This window comes from Styela clava, chromosome 10, assembly GCF_964204865.1.
Source record: "Styela clava chromosome 10, kaStyClav1.hap1.2, whole genome shotgun sequence".
NCBI lineage: Eukaryota > Metazoa > Chordata > Ascidiacea > Stolidobranchia > Styelidae > Styela > Styela clava.
The window spans coordinates 11,077,093-11,094,609 of NC_135259.1; the positions used below are offsets into that span (position 1 = coordinate 11,077,093).

Consider the following 17,517-nt stretch of genomic DNA (forward strand, 5'->3'; position numbering starts at 1 on the left):
TTATAATCTTTCTATTTATTGTTCAACATTTAAATTTTTTATAATATCTGTACCGTTATAAAACACATGACGACATCAAGAGTCAGTACACAAATAGTAGGTATAGTGTATCCACTACATAGATAGGAAAAAATATTTGCATGGTAGAAGAAATAGTGGCGGATTCTTCAATTAATTATAGCTGCAAGTTCGGGATTTACTTGTTATCACTCGTGATACAGTTTGAACTTTTGAAATTTGAACTCGCTCATTGGAAATTCAGAAATATTGAAAACTGAAGTCGAGACAGGAAACTTCAAAAAAATCCTTAGGATTCCGAGGGTCTGAACGCCGAGTTTTATATTCATGAACCAAGGTGTGCTTTCTACACACAGACCCATCGAGGATGCTCTATTGACTATAGCCGAGACTAGAAGTGGCAAAATGTGATTTTAGGTTCCATTACATTTGCACCCACGACAATTGCACCTGCATACTATTACATCTACGGAATTTTTTTTTTGTTTTACGGATATTTGAACCCATACTACCCTAGCCCATGGGTTTTAGCACCCGCATATAGATTGAACCCGCGGATATACAAATGGGTTCAAATGTACGGTCACCGTGATTTTATTATCGTGGGGAAGACGTAATCATCATCTTGGAATTCAGTGGCACAAAAGAGAGTGTTCTTCGCGAGTAATAGCCAATGTGTATAAAAGAAGTTCCAGCACCAACTATCGCGGTTGTCCCTGATGGCGTTTGACGTTATTTTTTGAATCACAATTATATTCTGTTCATTGTGGATTGTGTTTCCATGATTGTAATTGACACTGGGCATTGTCTTTGCAGATGAGTTTGCTAAACGCTTTACGCTGATCCGTAATAAAACTGTTTAACATCGTCAATTTTTCGACACCATTTAATTGCGTTTCCTTTTTTATCGACAAGATGGTACGTTCGACCAGGCTGTAAAAAATGAAATAGACAATGTCTCATGTAGTCTATATAATGTAAGATCCGGAAGATATTCTGTGATGTAATATTTGATAATAATTCTCCACAGCATACAAGAAAATTGACAGTAGCATTTAGAATGGCCAATTGTAAAATAAGTTCATGCATTCATGCCGATAAAATGTACAATTGAGAAGATATCACTTACCACATGAATGTGAAATGATTTGAAAGTCTTCACTTCTGTCTTCAGTTCACGTGACCTGAAATAAACGTTTCATTCAAATTTCACAAAACCTATAATATCATTTGGTCATTTTTTTGGCCGAAAATAATGTTAAAACAAATCAGTGCACAATTTTTTTCGCACGGTTTGTCAAATTTTGATAGAGATTTCCTTCAAGAAGATACTTTATTATACAAATCCAGCAGTGATTCATCTCTGGAATAGAATATGGATTTTATTTCCCCATTGCATTGCATATCAAGAAGCTCTATTCGAATATTTTCTGCGCCATTGAACCCTCTGCACTCGGCATCAACTTTTCTGCGCGTTGCCATATGTCTAATTATAATAATATTGTATGCTCGTTAAACGAGTAGTTTGTTCACTAAATTGTTAAGTTATAACACAATTTAATCTACACATGTCTCACAATAAAATTTGTTAGGTAAAGAATATAATCAACTCCTCGAGCGTGGATTATAGAATTATTTCATCGTCAATACCGCCGTTTTGTCGCTATTATTCAGGGAAGCGTCGCGGGCAAGATCATTTTACTCCGCTGACCTGATCTGGCCGTAGGTTGCCGATCCCTGATTTATCGCAAGATGTAGTCTACTATGCAAATATACAAAGAGTAGCCGGAAAGCCCAATGGTAAAAAATACAATATTCAGTTATTAGTCGGACGACACGAAAGTCAGGATGATGATTATGTATTTAACTGCACACATACTGACGAACAATATTATGTTGCGTCGTAGTTACTGGCGAAAGTTTAACAAACCATGGTATCTCTCCTTTGACTTCCATACTTGATGGATCGACGTAGACTAATTTCGGTCCCTCCATAAGCAAGAATTGACGAGTTTTTACTGACAATCCTCGTTTCTTTTCAAGTTCAGCCCGCTTTAATATAAGTGCTCCATTTGAAAAGTGATGCCTAATAATAAAAATAACAAATACATTAACGCGTTCAGGACAATTAAGCGATAATTATACAAGATATACTAAAAATAAATTCTCTCGATGAAATTCATCAAATCAACAACATAAACGTTTTCAAGGCGTGTTTGGTTTATACGGTTAAAACTTGTTCTACTTCTAGAAGAGAGAGCAAGTGAATTATGGAATGATCATAACTCTAAGTAAATATACCAAGTTGATCCCATCTGTTTTTCCAGCCAAGTATCTCGGTCATCGCTTGACAGGTCGGGAGGTAATCCATAACCTTCAATATCATCTGGCTCCGACGCTGTTAGCTTACTGAAAGAAAGAAAAGCAAAAGCTGTTCAAATGCGTTAGTCCCGCCTACATATTTAGCCTACAGCATCCCGACAACTTTTGAGGTAAATATATCATTTTGTTCGTATACAATAAACGGATAGCACGTTTTCAACAACACAAACGAGTCGTTAATTTTCAATTCCAGTTCTGTCTACAATATAACTGAAATTATGGTGTTATGCTGGTATGAAATAGAAAGTTTTTCCCATGACGCGGAAATTATAGAGTAATTTATAGCGCCGTGAGAGTTTAGAAATGAGTGTATAAATAAAAACTGTACAATATCACCAAAATGTGAATACCGTTATATAAAACCCAATTCGATATAAAAACCTACTAACTTTACAGCGATACTATTTTTCACTGGTCTTGCTTGTCGTTTCATTGTTCCTGACTTGCGGGGCGATATACGTGAATATACAGCGTCTGATTTCTGAAAAAAGGGACATAATTACGTGGTTGAGTGAGATAAATAATCCCATATTATTTTGTCATGTGAATTAAATATAAATGAAGAGAGACATGACTCCAATTTGAACTCATATCAATAGATGTAGTAAATGAGTCATCGCCAATATATCACACCCCCGGCATCATGCATCTGTAGATTGCACAACTTAGAAAAATTTACGAACAGTTTTATAAGTCGATAATTACGCTTTTTGAAGTTCGCGTTATTTTTGTAAAAGACTACTGGTACATGAAAATTGGGTTCTCTCGAAGTATCCGTAACAAGATAGCGGACAACCTGAACATGATATGTGTACCAGGTTAGGGTTGTTCAGGTTGTGCGTCATCTTGGTACGGATACTTCCGGAGCGCCGAAAATTGAAACTAAACGTTCACTTACATCGCTCACTGAATCGCTTGATCTAGACGTTTTCACGCTCAATCGAGAAACGGGTCGACTTATGGGAGGGGGTATTTTTGTGTGTAATTCATCCCAGTTTACACCCCGAAAAAAGGGGTGCTCTTTAAGTTTTTCAAAACCTCCACATTCATCACTTCCCAGCCGTTGATTCGAATCGAATTTCTAGAAATTAAGGATTATAATGACGATTCAAATTCAAAAGTTATGCTTTATTTTAACATAATTGAAGTATTGTGACGTTTCGCGGTCCACGGTCAGACTTACTTAGATAGAAGCAGTACCCTCTGTATTATATAGATACGGAATCCACCAGATCAAAAGCAAAAAGGATAAGTTTTTGGTCTGTAGACAACCAATCGATAATGGCAATAACAGAATTTAACAACTAAGTAGTATTTCTATAGTTGCAAAGCTGTTATTATTACTATTATGCCACAATCGCTTAAAATTCAAAATATATATTTATATATACATTTGTAGGACAAGAATACATCTGGATATTCTGTGAATATAATAAATTTCTAAGAATTATATTTACATACCAGAAGACCATTGATTAAATCTTTCGCTTCCTCGTCAACGAAGTCTGGATACGAAAAATTTATTTTGATAACTTTTTGAAAGATGGCAAAGTCTGACGCATCGCAGAACGGAGGCTTTCCCGTCAACATTTGGAATATTACGCAACCTAGTGACCAAAGATCTGAACTGTAAACGTACAAAAAGAAAATCATTATAATATGACACTTTGTCATTGTGCAAATGCAAAATGTAAAACGTTTTTTCGCGCCTGAACGAAGTACCTAAATCGAGCTAAACATGTTTTGACTATGAAAGTCAACTGTATATTGTTCATTTTCTTCGATGTCAGCTAATTTATATAAATCAAGTCTAACTAATGCTCTGGACTATCTTAATCTATACTTGATCTTTGGAGAAAAAGGTTTTGTGACGTAATTCTATATCAGAAGTTCAGTTGTTCAACAGAATCTATTCAAAAATATTTCGATCAAATGACACGTATGAATCACACAGAGTGCAAGCAAGTTCTTGTCGAACTTTATTCCCGATTCGCATGATTATAAAATGCATCGCAACACAGTTATGAATTCAAATTTTTGCATAGAAATACCAACAACAAGGTTTTTTCCGATTAAAATTCGGTAAAAATCGAGATAATTCTTGTTTCAAATAAGATAATGAACAATTTAGTTCCATTGTGTGTTCTTTTAAAATCTAGCTCATTGTTTACAAATCTGTGACATACAAGTTAGAGGCTTCAAAAACATCTGCTTGTCCAGGGTGAAAAACAACGAATTCGTACAAAACGTTCATAGACATTTACTGCGTTATTAAATTATTACTTCTGGGTTTGCGTGGTGCCACGCTTTCTATTCGCAACTTACTCGACCATATACGAAATTCTGACATATAAACTTTTTTATATTAAAATTAACTAGGTAGGTCACGTAATAATCTACTTTCACAAATACGAAATATTGTTTCGCTCCCCAATTTTTTTCAATATCTATTTTTATCTAAAATTCAATTTTTTCAATATCTATATAGATATTATGATCCAAATAACCAATATATTTGAACTGTTTATCCTCATTCCATATCGTCTTCGTTTAAAAGAAATCACATCAACATTTAATATAAGTACTTATTTTAGGACAAGCCGCGTGACATTCTACCTAGAACATTTAATAAAAATCATATGACCCCAATGATGTTGGTAAGCTATTTCACTTAAGTCATCCGGTTAAATCTCTTTTCGAATAATATGAGAAGTGAATGCAATTTTGAAATTTTATCTTTTCGACTCGGTGGTATGGCGCATCGTGCTAGGTGTTAAAAATAAGCTCGCCAACACACCTCTGAATATCCTATGGGGTTCGCAGGTTCGAAACATGTGGGGATAATTATGTATGCGCTGGACCCCTTGCCACCGAAGGGTGGTTCAGGGGTAACTACTGATAGGTCAAGACTTTTCCGCCATCAAGTCCATACATGAGAAACAAATAACTGGCTAACCTATCCCGAATCTGACATTGGTTAGTAACCGAACGAGATGCAGTGGTTCGCCATATGATTAAGCCTTCTTATCGGCTTGGCTTTGTTTATCCCCGTGATAAATATGTATATCCTGTCCTATCCTAATATTCCATGCGGTATTATGAACCGGTTTCCAGCATTTTTCATCAATATTTAAGTAAATGCATATTCCTACCGTCCTATTTTGATGAATTTCATTTTCTTACTTGATATTTGAACATTTATCCACTAGAAGTTCAGGCGGTACATAGTCTGCAGTTCCTACAAATGATGTTTTTCTGTTTGAACTATTATTCGCACATTCGATTTCTTCATCTGAAGCTAGTCGTGCAGTCCCAAAGTCCGTTAGTTGAATATGCATTTCTGATGTTAGAAGAATATTTTCCGGTTTTATGTCTCTGTGAAAAACAAAAGTGAATCAAAGATAGCCTTGGTTTGAATAGACATATTTGTCACAATACCCTTAGCTTCTATTAGACAATACAATGCAAAATGTTATAACAATTTGATACCGAATAAAAAAAAATTAAAATATCACAGATTACTGTTTTTTCCGACCAACAAATTATATAACAGAACAGCGTGCTTTCTAATATTATCTATTGCTGAACTGCCATTAAGACTAAAGTGCGATCTTTGAATATTACTACACCATCATCAACATCACCGCATGTATACAAACGACCTTTGAAACAAAATCCTAAATGGATGGATAGATGGTTTGTATATAGACAAATCTTATATCTCATTTTAATCTAAACTTTATATTTCAACCCTGACCTACATTTGCATTTGCAATGATTCTTTGAAGAATTTGTTGATTCACTTTATTCCGAAACTCTATCATTAAGTACTTACCTGTGTATTATATTTAAACCTTTAAGATATTCTAAAGCCAATACAAGTTCTCCTGTGTAGTGTTGAACGCACGGTCGACTCAGTCGTCCACTGTTTTCAATATACGACAAAAGATCTCCCATACTTGCATAACTCAACACATAATCTTCAAGGTTATGAAGTTTGAATTATTAAGAAAAAAGAAATTTTGAGGAGTTAAATTTCGAAAAGCATTTCTTGTAAACGCAAAGAATTTCGCGCAAATTGCTCTATAGCGATTTTTCCTATGCGGCGAGATTTCCTAAGACAAAATTCCCTACGTCAAATTTTCCGGACACGGTATAATATATACACGTAATATGATCTCACGAATAATTACTAAAGCATTATATTTGGCTGAGTAAACCTTACTTCATTCGTATTTTAAAACATATATGAAACGGCCAGAAAATGGAACAGAAACTCGGTACGCGCTAACATTTTCTGATTGAGTGTCCAAACAACAGTTTGCAATCACCACTTTCGACTGAGAACTTTCCACTTATACCTAGTATGGTTTATTGTGTAGCTCGTTACTATACCCTACATAGGCAACGTCTATTTTCAGATGTAAACAAAGCTAATGGGTAACGCATTGACATCAATAGTTTAAATTTAAAAATTGAATTTTAGGATACATAATCTTTTCTCATCTTCAAACATGAAATGCAATTTGACGAAGAACGGATGATTAAGTTGATTGATGATGTTCTTCTCTCTCTCAACTTCATCTTTTTTGTTTCCTTTTTCTATCCGACTTTTTTCGATAATTTTTACTGTGAATAAGGGCAATAATGTCCATTTAAGATATGTAAAGACTCACTTAGATTCACCCAAAGGTAACTCAGCAACAATAATATATTTAGCTTTATTCAATTACAAATGCATACGCAATTCAAAATGTTATTGTTACTTAGATAAGAGTTTTCGCAACATTTCACAAATCCAAACACAAAATGTTGAAGCAGAGTTTTCATCACAACGATGAGGCTACGCATTGTTGAATTGGATATCTTTTTTATTTGCCTTATAATATATTACTATTAACGTAATCATGCAAAAACAATAGATGGTGCTTGAAATAACGTTATCACTTCACGAGTAATGACTCATTAAATGCTTCCAGGTTAGCCAACATTAATAAAAAATATGTCATACTTACTTGCATATTCAATATCGGTATGAACATCTCTAGCAAGAACAACCTGTATATGAAAATAAAATTTTAGCATATTCCACACAGTGAAGAGTACATGCGATACAGTCGAAATATAACCTTCTAGTTTTTATAAACGGCATGTACAAGAATAATTACACTACAAGTAAATTAAAAATGGATTGTGTGAGAACATCAATGTTTTCTGCGTCAGTCTGATCTAATTTCTGTGGATTTCCGTTGCGATTATCAAGGTATGCGGACTTACGACAGCGTTTTGGACCTCATTTTGAAGTGCGGTGCCAGTTTTATCAAGAGAGACAACTATTTACTCGAAGTAAATAATTCATATATGCTTACCGTTGAATCATTATCTTCTCCAAGTAACTTTGAAACCATGAAATCATCAGCAGTTTTTAAATTTTTATCCAAGTCTTTATCCATGGCTGATTTTGAGTTCACAGAAAATCAATATACGAATCCAATGATCCTAATCCATCAATTAAAATCAGTATTTGAAGTTCGTCGTGTTGGTTAGATTCAAACTATAACACTAAGACGATAGTTTTATATTACTGCTGTTAAAATAAGTGTTATATAATATATTCACTCCAAACAAGAAATATCTAGCCTGATAATATTTATTTCAAGGAAACAATTACTAATTTTCATATTTGGGCCATGTCCGCGTTTGACAATTATAGTAATATATGAGCAATTTCTGCGCAGCTGATTTACAAATATTGATGAGATTGTCATCAGTCCATGCTGCATTCTCCATCCTACATTTACAAACTTTCTAATTCGATGAATCGGTTTTCGAAATGATGTCAGCAACTGAAGTGACAAACGTGTAGCCCAGCAAAAAAATACAATATATTGTTTTTTCAATTCAGCTTCGAAAAGAGGAAAAATTTCCTTGTGAAATTCATATAATCGTGAACTGTCATTTTAATCACTGTCGCTATATTACCCGGAACATAATCACCACATAACGTTTGGACACTCACAACAGCAACAGCATTGAATAAAACACAACAGCATATCTTACAACTAACATACGGTACACACCGGTATAACATATACACAGTTCACGAAGGTAATAACAAAAATATTATGATGACATTATGAGCCCGCCTACGTGAGCAGGTATCTCGATGTCGGTGAGCAATTATCGTTTCATAACCAAAAACCGTAAATTGTATATAAAATCTACTGTTATTTGAATGAGTAAGACAGCCGACGTTGCTTCTTTTAGTTTTGAACAACCGTATCTTGAACATACAGTTGTAAAAGAACCTTGTGCTGTTGCACACAGACCACTTCGATACTATGAAGTATGTTTAAAAAATACCTAATTTGGCAATTTTTTATTTAATATTTATGTACGATGCAACGTATAGCACTACAGCCTAACCAGGATACAATGGTTTTATATACAGGGCAAACGGTACGGTATACGTTATGACAAAGCGGCCACCAAGGCGGAAATACCTTCTGATTCACAAATTAACGTTTGTGCCTTTATAAAACCTTTTCGGTTAGTTTGTAAAGATTAACTCTGAGACAAACTAACGAAACATTATACAGCTTGATGTTGGTGTCACTATTTCAGGTTCTGACCATTTGGGTTAATTTTGACAGCAAGAGGAAATGGCTGATTTAACAGATATTGACGCCTGTTTTATGTGATATGAGTGAGAAGAAACCATATATATTTAATGACATTTTTTAGAAAAATGTTCGCTAGATTTCATCACGTGATTGTATATCAAATTTTAATTGCATATAAATTTGTTATGCTGATAATTTTTGTATATTTATTAGTTATCGATCTTCAGATAGGTAAGTATGTTGATTTGTCTGTTTGTCTATCTGTTTGTCTGTTAGATGCACGCGATATCTCACGAAAGCGATATTGAATCTGCTCCAGATTTTGCATGTGCATTCATCATATCTCGGAACAGAAGCCTATTGATTTTGGATGAATTATGTCGTATAATTAGCGAGTTATTAATTTTAATTAGTGATGGGACACACGGTGTCACTATAGAGTCATGAATCGAGACCGCAGTTTCGATCGATAAGTCTTCGGTTTCCGACCGATATTCTCGTTTTACATTTGTTTAAAAGACATTCCGTTGATTTCCATGTGTTCTTCACGTTTCATTATGACAATAATTTTAACCGGGCCAGTCTATATGTTATGCTTTTCTTTCACAAATAAGAATAATATGTATTTATATATTTACAAATCTGTGGTTTCGACTCCTACTCGAAACTCCAAGTCAGGTGAAAGCGCTTCCGGCTCCTGGTTGACAACAATTTTCACTCTGTCTTCATCTCCGAACCAAAACTTGAATAAAAACTTAATTAACGACCAACACATGCGAGACTTCTTCAATTGTCTGTTAAGCATGCTCGGCCAAGTTGCTGCATTTGGAGTTCCTGTAAAGAATTACCTTCGATAAATTCGGAGGGGAATCCCAAACCGTTCCAGCTATAACAATGTGTGATTAACTCAGCACAAAATCGGCACATTTGCCGAGTTGAAAATTGTAGTAAGACTGGACCATCACATGAAAATTTTTTTGATAATCCATCTTGATGTAACCTCGTGCTCTTTTCTGAATTTAAGATAACAAACAAAAAAAAATATTTTTAATAAAAAGATGATCAATATTGACAATACTCGAACCTAGCATGAGTTTTTATTGCCCTAGGGTGGCATATTGATCAGGCATTTTAGCAGTAAGGACAAAAGATAATGCTTTCGTCTTGAGATTTCATTTATCGCTGTAGGAAACAGCATAATGCTCGCAGGGAGGAAACAGCATAATGCTCCGCTTGCACGGGCATTTTTCTCGATGTCTTTCTGGGAAAAATATGATTGAAGTAACCAATTTTTCGAAGTTTTTTCGTGAACATGTTTTGTTTTTGAATGCATTCGAGTCCGTTCGAGCCGTTAGTGAGGATTTTTCCAGGGTCGAATAACCCTTCTGAGTGCATAGTGTCTTACTTCCTCATATGCGATATGCTTTTTAGTCAATTTGACCAGTGGGGCGTTATACACAATCATTATTACTAGTTTTGCGATGTTTGCTTCAAAGCCATTATGTATTGAATGGTATTCTTCAATAGGCTCATGGAATGTAAGTGTAAGTTATTGAACTTGAACGTTTGTCTTCTTCCATAAAACCAGAATGCAAAACTAAAAAGTCGGTACATACAGGCATGCCTTCTATTGGCACATTTATCATTTTTTTTTCATTCAGGACTGAGGCATTTAAAATGATTTGAAGGAAAGGTCTTTAAACACGCGCCTTAACAGAGGAGGCAAATCAGATAAAGAATAGGACGAAATGTTCGCCGCTGTTACTCACTGCATTTATATTCAGTACAATTGCAGACAAACAGTATTCCGCAATAGTCTCAAATAATCGAAATATATTTCAGCACTTGCTCGGACGCCTGTACCTCGTATTATTTTAGTTGCATCCAAACACACACATATTTTTGTAACCTCATGCCCTTGCCAACAGGTAACACCGAATCATGATTGTGGACGTATGCTTACCATTGAAGTAGTTATAAGCTTTTTGATGACTAGTATTGTAGCTTCTATGATGCAAAAATGTACATAGAGGCAAATGTAATGAGTGTACTTGTGTGAAGCAGCTAACTTAATAATTGCAAATAACAAAGATATATATAACTATCATGACTCCTTCGCCGGATATAAATGCAAATATACTTTTATTTGGCATTTATTGAGTTTTTTTGCTTCAAATTTACGTTATTTTCTCAAGTGAATTTCTTTGTTTGTATTTTTATATATATAATTGGTATTCTTTTGAAGACAGGGTGGGGTGTCTCAAAAAAGGTTTATTAGGAGACGACATAGAACATTGTTTTTTAATCAAACAGAGTCATAGTACAAGTCTTGCTGCTTTTGTGGTCATGACCTATGCTATAGTCTATGTTCTATACCCGTACCATCTCATTTGCGTTTGTTTACTTGTTCTACGCATTTATACCTGTACAGTTAGCAACCATTTACTGAAGGCAGGCTGACGTGTTATTGGAACCGCCGGTACCAAGGGGGTGAAAACTTAATCCTAACGGAAATGTTAGCCAATAGATAACGGTGGGATAAGTTGTATACAAACAAATATAAATATCTCCAACCTATTACCCTATTACATTAATTCAATGACGGGCCGGTATCCTAACTAGATTAAAAAAACATGTCAGCGTGCATTCAGAGAAAGGGTGCTCGCTGTACGGTAAGGGTACCGTAGGATATGCGCAAAGCCAGTAAGGGAAAGTGAATCAGACTGAATACGTGACCGTGCCTGTTTGTGTGTGGGTAAACACACAACTGTTTGGGATGCTTGAGTATATTATGGATATAACATAGACATCATAGATCACAGCACTCAGCAGCATGCAGGACAAACAAGAGAGAGCGTAGTCAAGCAAGGTCAAAGGTGACAATCAATCACAAGTATAGCATTTATGATGACGTCATAAATATCACCTTACATCCCCTTTTCTTCAAATAAACAGCAACAATATCAACACATGAAAATACAACTCTAATACACACTATAGCAATGCCAATTGGATTGATCACATTTCATTTACAACAATTTGTCATCAATCAGTAAAGCTACAAAATGCGATATTCACTTCACAAAATCACTAGAGTAATATCTTGGATTTGGCCATATTCTCCTTCCACTTCTAGTAAAAGTCATACTGGGCACAAAATCAGGACTTTTATTAACAATATTAGATTGACTTGAAATATCAGCACAGCATTCGAATCAGACAAATTGGAATAATCGATATCTACTTCTGTTCGAGGATAGTAAGATTCATTTGCTTCAAGGATATGTCTTCGATTGCGACGATATCTTTTTCCATCAGACTCAACAATGTAAGATCTTGGTAAGTGATGATTCTGGCATATGATACCTTTCTTGTCATATCCTTTTTTAGTTTGCTGTGTTCAAATTAGGTAGCAGTTTTGAAGACTTGTCAATATATTTCTTTTGTTGGCTACTTTTGTGTAGCAATTGATCGTGCACTTCTTTTGGATCTCTCATTCCAGGATTCAACAAGTTCTTTGATATAGGTATGTCACCTTTTGTTCGACGTGATAACAAACGTTGTGCAGAAGAACCAAGTATTTTATCTCTAGGCACATTTCGAATATTTAATAGAGCAAGATAAGGATCAGATCGATCTCGTCAGAATTTCTCGAATACATTTTTAGATTGTTTTACATCATTTTCAGCTAGTCCATTGCTTTGAGGAAATTCAGATCTAGTCATAACATGTTTAAGCAATCCAATGTGCGTCTTTTAAAGCGAAATTGACGAATACTTTTACATTCTATTATTCACTATTCAAACTTTCATATTCAGTGAACTCTTTTTTATATCTAATATGAGCTATGAATATTAAAATAGTCAACATGATTGTCATCGCCGTCATCACGTAAAGTTTGATGTTTACGCAAACAAGTGAACTCCATGCAAATGTGAATGCCATCCCGCATGACAGCATCAAGCTTTGAACGCAAAATGAAGACGTTAAGTCTTTGAAATACGTTGTTGCGGCCACTGAAAGTGAAAAACAAACATTTCATTGTATCGTACTAATGTTGGTCACAATGATTTAATCACTGAACAGGAGATTTGAAGAAACACAGAAGAGAAACATGGGGGACACAAAAGTCACAGAGCTGATCTTATTAAATTCTAAAAATTCGACGAATGAGGCTGACTGACATGACTGGTAAAGCGGAGCACCGAGTTCAAACAATAGACAAACGAGACGAAGCAGTCACGCTTGACGAAATAAAAGAATGTTTCCGTGAATTAAAATAAACTGCCAAATTTTGGAAGAAATGCTGGATCTCAAAAAATTCAGAAGACATTTAATAAAAGAAATCGCCTTCCATCTTTAAATACTGTTAACTTGAAATTGATTATTTCATTTGTTACGATGAAAAGCAATTTTTTCAACCAAATGATCTCCCCAACAGAAACAATGATTTAGCTGCTAGCAGAATAGGCCACTTAGGCCACTTAGTGTCCAAATATTCCTACGTCGCCTTTCAGGTGCAAGTTGTATTTCTTTCTAAGTTTCGAGCTAAAACATGATAAAACGCCTTTATACACATACAGAGGTCTCTGTAAGAATCACATACGACCTGATGGATGGGAATCCAGAGTATATGATAATTTTCAATAACAATTTTAGTTTAACACGGCTTTATGTGATTTTTTATATTGCGAGAAACATCCACTCATTATTATCTAGCAAAGAATGCTTACAAAATGCAATATTTCTTCTTAATCCATACGAAACTCCGTAAGTCATCGCTAAAATGTATGGAATGACAAGAGTGGCAGGAGTTGGTACCCATAATAAACTTGCAACAAAATTCGCAACATCAAATGCAAGGGCCGCAACGTAGATCCCGGGTAATGAGAGCTTTCTTCCAACACAAATAATGATGACTGATGTAAACAGTGAAAATGTGTCGACTATCGCAGTGCTCATACCAACCTGCATATATAATTTAAATCAATGGAAAAGTTAACGTATATTTTTGCGAAAACCGTTTTTTTTAATGAATGATATTGTGACAACAAATATATATATTATAATTTAATTAACACAATTTAGAAAATAACAAAATTTGTAAGAAAACTATTAGCGGATAAAACTAGCTCCCAGTAAGTTTTTTCTCCGTAGAAATTTGGAATGCTGGAATGTGTATTCTTACATACTTATGTTCCAATATGTAAATAATATTGCGGTACTGCAATAATTACAACATTATACCTGCTCAACTCCTAGAGTACATGCGACATAGCTTCTGTTAAACTCTGAAAAAATGAAGATAATAAGTATTCCGTGGAAAGCAAGTGCTGGAATTGTCAAAACGCCTTGAAGCGACGTTAAATGACCATGCATTCCTTTTAAAGTCCATATCAATTCATCTGAAAGTGTTTCACTTCGGCTGCGAGAATTCCTACTTTTAGCTGCTTCACATCCGGTATCTTTCAAATGAGTAGAAGATTTAAGTTAGATACGATTAATTGGCTATACACTGATTTTTAAATACAGATTTTTAAATGCTGTTTTGGGTTGGGTCAATCGTGGTTTTTATGACCAAAATGTACATTTGAATGGATGGAAGAATTTTAGATCTCGAACAATTTTATCGTCATCACCAACAGTTTTCACATTGCATTGTTTTACCAATGATTTTGGAGAATATATATATTCCTCCTTTTTCTTACTTCAAACTATATCTCATTTCAGTGTATATTTGATAAAAACCATTTTGTTTTTCAAAAAGTTGTATTTAGCTACATTTAAATCCCTTTGAATTGCAATATGTTCATAAAATCTTAAAAAAACTTCTTTATCTCTATATGTTTCAATTTTTATTACATTGAATCGATACTGAATAGTAAAAAGTTCAAAACTTCTAATTGCAAAAAATCTCAAAAAATAATTAGAATGTAGAAATTTTTTTTTTTTTGTCAAATTTGTAAGCTTACGTTATTTTCATTTCTGTAGTCGTTAAGTAGTAGAATTTATGCCAAAATCAATCAAAAATATTTATATTCAGCAAAATTTGTTTTTCCCATCTAAAGGGAGGAAAACGTTATAGTCGCAAAAAAGCAGGATCAAACAAATCACAACAATACTGAATAATATATTTCAATTGGGACGTACGCACCACTTTGGCAGTTTTTTGAACTCGGGTCATCTTTGACAATAGAAGATGGTAGTGTCGCCCAATGGAAAATTGCAGCTCCCAGTTGCATCATTAGGAAAACGCTCAGCAAAATATACACAGAATACTTGTTTTCCGGTATATAAAGTTTAAACTTGGGCGAATCACGAACGAAAGAGTAAGATTCCTAGAGATAGGTAAAGAGAAATTGGGAAATACAAAAACGATTTTCAACATAATTTTGAAAATACCATTAAGTTTGGCAAACTTATAAAAATATAAATACCGGACAGTCATTTGATGCACAAGTAGTGAGAAATTCCTCTGTCTGATTAAGATATAATGTTATATCAACGTCAGATAGTGAACTATTGGATAGTTTATCAACACTCAATTTAGTCCTGTTTTCAGTCTTCATTCCTTGCAGCACTACTTCCGCGATAGCGTCTGACATAATCTTTTAAATATATATTGATTTTAATTGAATATATATTCAAATTTCAATAATTTAAAAGCTAAAAGGAGACAACTATTAATATTAAATATACATGTTCAAATATCTTCCAAATTTACCTGACCAGCAGAAACTATAGCAAAGAATTTCCCGGTGTTTGCATGACCTTTGCCACATACAGATTCCTCCGCTGCTGCAAATATTATTGAAGCAGCTGACCATGCACAACTTAGCGATAACCCAAATAAAATGGCTGCCGTTATGGCGATGGGTAAATCTGTAAAGAAAATATATACAAATTTCCTTTTGGACTTTAGAAGAGCCATGGCCGTTTCCGGCATTAAAATAGTCAAATATAGCTAATATAGTTCATCAGGGGGAATTCAAAGCCAGATATGGAAAACATGAACGCCGACCATTTGTTTTACGCGCAAGACGTTGGGTTAGTGCAGAGAGATAGTTCGAGTGGCCAGAATCGGGTCTGAAATTGTAGTCCCACGAACGCAAGATTATATAAAAATAACAGTACAACAAAATTATTAGGCTTTTGGCATCACACCAATTTTTTTGCGAGCATTACGCCAAAAATACGACTGTTCCAATTTATTGAGTGCCAAAGCCGCACAAAAAATCGGCAAGCAAAAATTTAAATGATTGGCAAGAGGTTAAATTAATGAACAGCTCAATGGCATTTTTTAAATTTTCATGGTTCGAATTACTTCAACAAAATGCAAATTAAACAGGTAACTTTACTTGGTTTAAAAAACGCTGCTGTGTAGATCACTATCAAAAGCTCAGCAGCAATAAGAACATTCTTCGGCCCAAACAGTCTGATCATTAATGGAGATATGAAAAGGCTTCCTATGGCCATTGACAGAAAAGCAAACAGCATACTCGTAGGCCCAATATTGTATTCAACATTTATACTGCTTTGTAGTGATACCATGCCTTGATAGTGTGAAAAGTGGTTTCAGTAGAAAATATTATAAAAATAGATGTCAAATATGTAGTTGAGCTTGTTGTAATTTAGAAACAGTTTTACCTTCCAAGCTCTCCTTTAATAGAAGAGCTATAGAAGAGATCGGAAATGTGATATAACTAATAAGAATATGCTCGTAACACGTATTAGAATTATTATACAACTTCACAGTGCATGTTTAAGAAATCATAATACAACTTACTATCCAATGATCCCATGTAGAGAGCGAAACCAGTTGAAACAAAATAGGAAACACTTTGATGTTGTTGTAAACCGGTATTATCCATATTATTCACCTTCCTTTTGTTTATTATAGCAGCATAAACAATACAAGTTGTAAAAGTTTCAATTTATTTGAATAAAAATTAAGTTCCTTGTATGCATTAAAAAATATATTGTTGAAATAATAAAAGCTCGTGATCTTCCAAAAACATCCTATGTTTGATTTTAAATTTCTACACATGTCTAAAACATGACGAACACGTTTGTCCAATCTTATCACCTGAAAAGTTTTTTTGTCAAGGATACGCTCAAACATGAGTCAAAAGGCTTCATTGTCAGAAAGGGTTTGAAGTATAAAACGAAAAGCCATATCTTTATAGCTCTATATGCTAAATAGGCTCTTGAATGACAAAAATCTGAATGATAGAGAACCCAACACTGACTAACTGTGCGAAGAATGCAGACTATATGATATGTTCATATTTTATCGGCATGAGCTGAGTACTGAAATCGATATAACACGTGAGCTACTTACATTTGAAATTAGAGGAAATAATAACTGATCAACAGTCGGAAATCTTTAACCACTTAATAAGAGGCAAAATAACAGTTTACTTTTAATTGATTGTTCATTCATAAACGAAACAGTGCTTGATCATGTATGTTTGGACGCATGATTTATAAAATA

General features: G+C 34.4%; 2 protein-coding genes across 4 annotated transcripts; both read right to left on the reverse strand.

Moving 5' to 3' along the window:
• LOC120337645 (3-phosphoinositide-dependent protein kinase 1-like) lies at positions 1-7,983 on the reverse strand. Its single transcript, XM_039405503.2, has 12 exons — positions 7,770-7,983; positions 7,416-7,458; positions 6,892-7,029; positions 6,236-6,380; positions 5,584-5,775; positions 3,862-4,027; positions 3,299-3,481; positions 2,790-2,881; positions 2,320-2,427; positions 1,949-2,104; positions 1,148-1,202; positions 1-951 (listed from the first exon to the last, which is right to left on the reverse strand). The coding sequence occupies exons 1-12, from the start codon at positions 7,851-7,853 to the stop codon at positions 853-855; spliced, it is 1,461 nt and encodes a 486-aa protein (XP_039261437.2). The 5' UTR covers positions 7,854-7,983; the 3' UTR covers positions 1-852.
• Positions 7,984-11,857: 3,874 nt separating this feature from the next.
• Positions 11,858-16,968, reverse strand: LOC120337821 (protein unc-93 homolog A-like). Of its 3 annotated transcripts, none has more exons than XM_039405711.2 (8): positions 16,810-16,968; positions 16,382-16,576; positions 15,748-15,905; positions 15,461-15,631; positions 15,178-15,361; positions 14,271-14,314; positions 13,757-13,991; positions 11,858-13,039 (listed from the first exon to the last, which is right to left on the reverse strand). In XM_039405711.2, the coding sequence occupies exons 1-8, from the start codon at positions 16,892-16,894 to the stop codon at positions 12,813-12,815; spliced, it is 1,299 nt and encodes a 432-aa protein (XP_039261645.2). In that variant the 5' UTR covers positions 16,895-16,968; the 3' UTR covers positions 11,858-12,812. The 3 variants fall into 3 exon arrangements, with proteins under 3 accessions (XP_039261645.2, XP_039261644.2, XP_039261647.2); XM_039405710.2 differs by having other exon boundaries at positions 14,271-14,488; XM_039405713.2 differs by lacking the exon at positions 16,382-16,576 and having other exon boundaries at positions 14,271-14,488.
• Positions 16,969-17,517: the final 549 nt, after the last annotated feature.

Bases quoted from the DNA above. Each gene is read 5' to 3' on its own strand.
- LOC120337645 (XM_039405503.2), bottom strand. From the start codon at position 7,853: ATGGATAAAGACTTGGATAAAAATTTAAAAACTGCTGATGATTTCATG. The intron at 7,030-7,415 runs GTAAGTATGACA...CCTTATTCACAG, and splicing joins TACCGATATTGAATATGCAA to TAAAAATTATCGAAAAAAGT. The intron at 6,381-6,891 runs GTATCCTAAAAT...ATAACCTTGAAG, and splicing joins TGAAGATGAGAAAAGATTAT to ATTATGTGTTGAGTTATGCA.
- LOC120337821 (XM_039405710.2), bottom strand. From the start codon at position 16,894: ATGGATAATACCGGTTTACAACAACATCAAAGTGTTTCCTATTTTGTT. The intron at 15,906-16,381 runs GTAAAGTTACCT...TTTTCTTTACAG, and splicing joins AGCAGCGTTTTTTAAACCAA to ATTTACCCATCGCCATAACG. The intron at 13,992-14,270 runs GTATAATGTTGT...TTATATATGCAG, and splicing joins GTACTCTAGGAGTTGAGCAG to GTTGGTATGAGCACTGCGAT.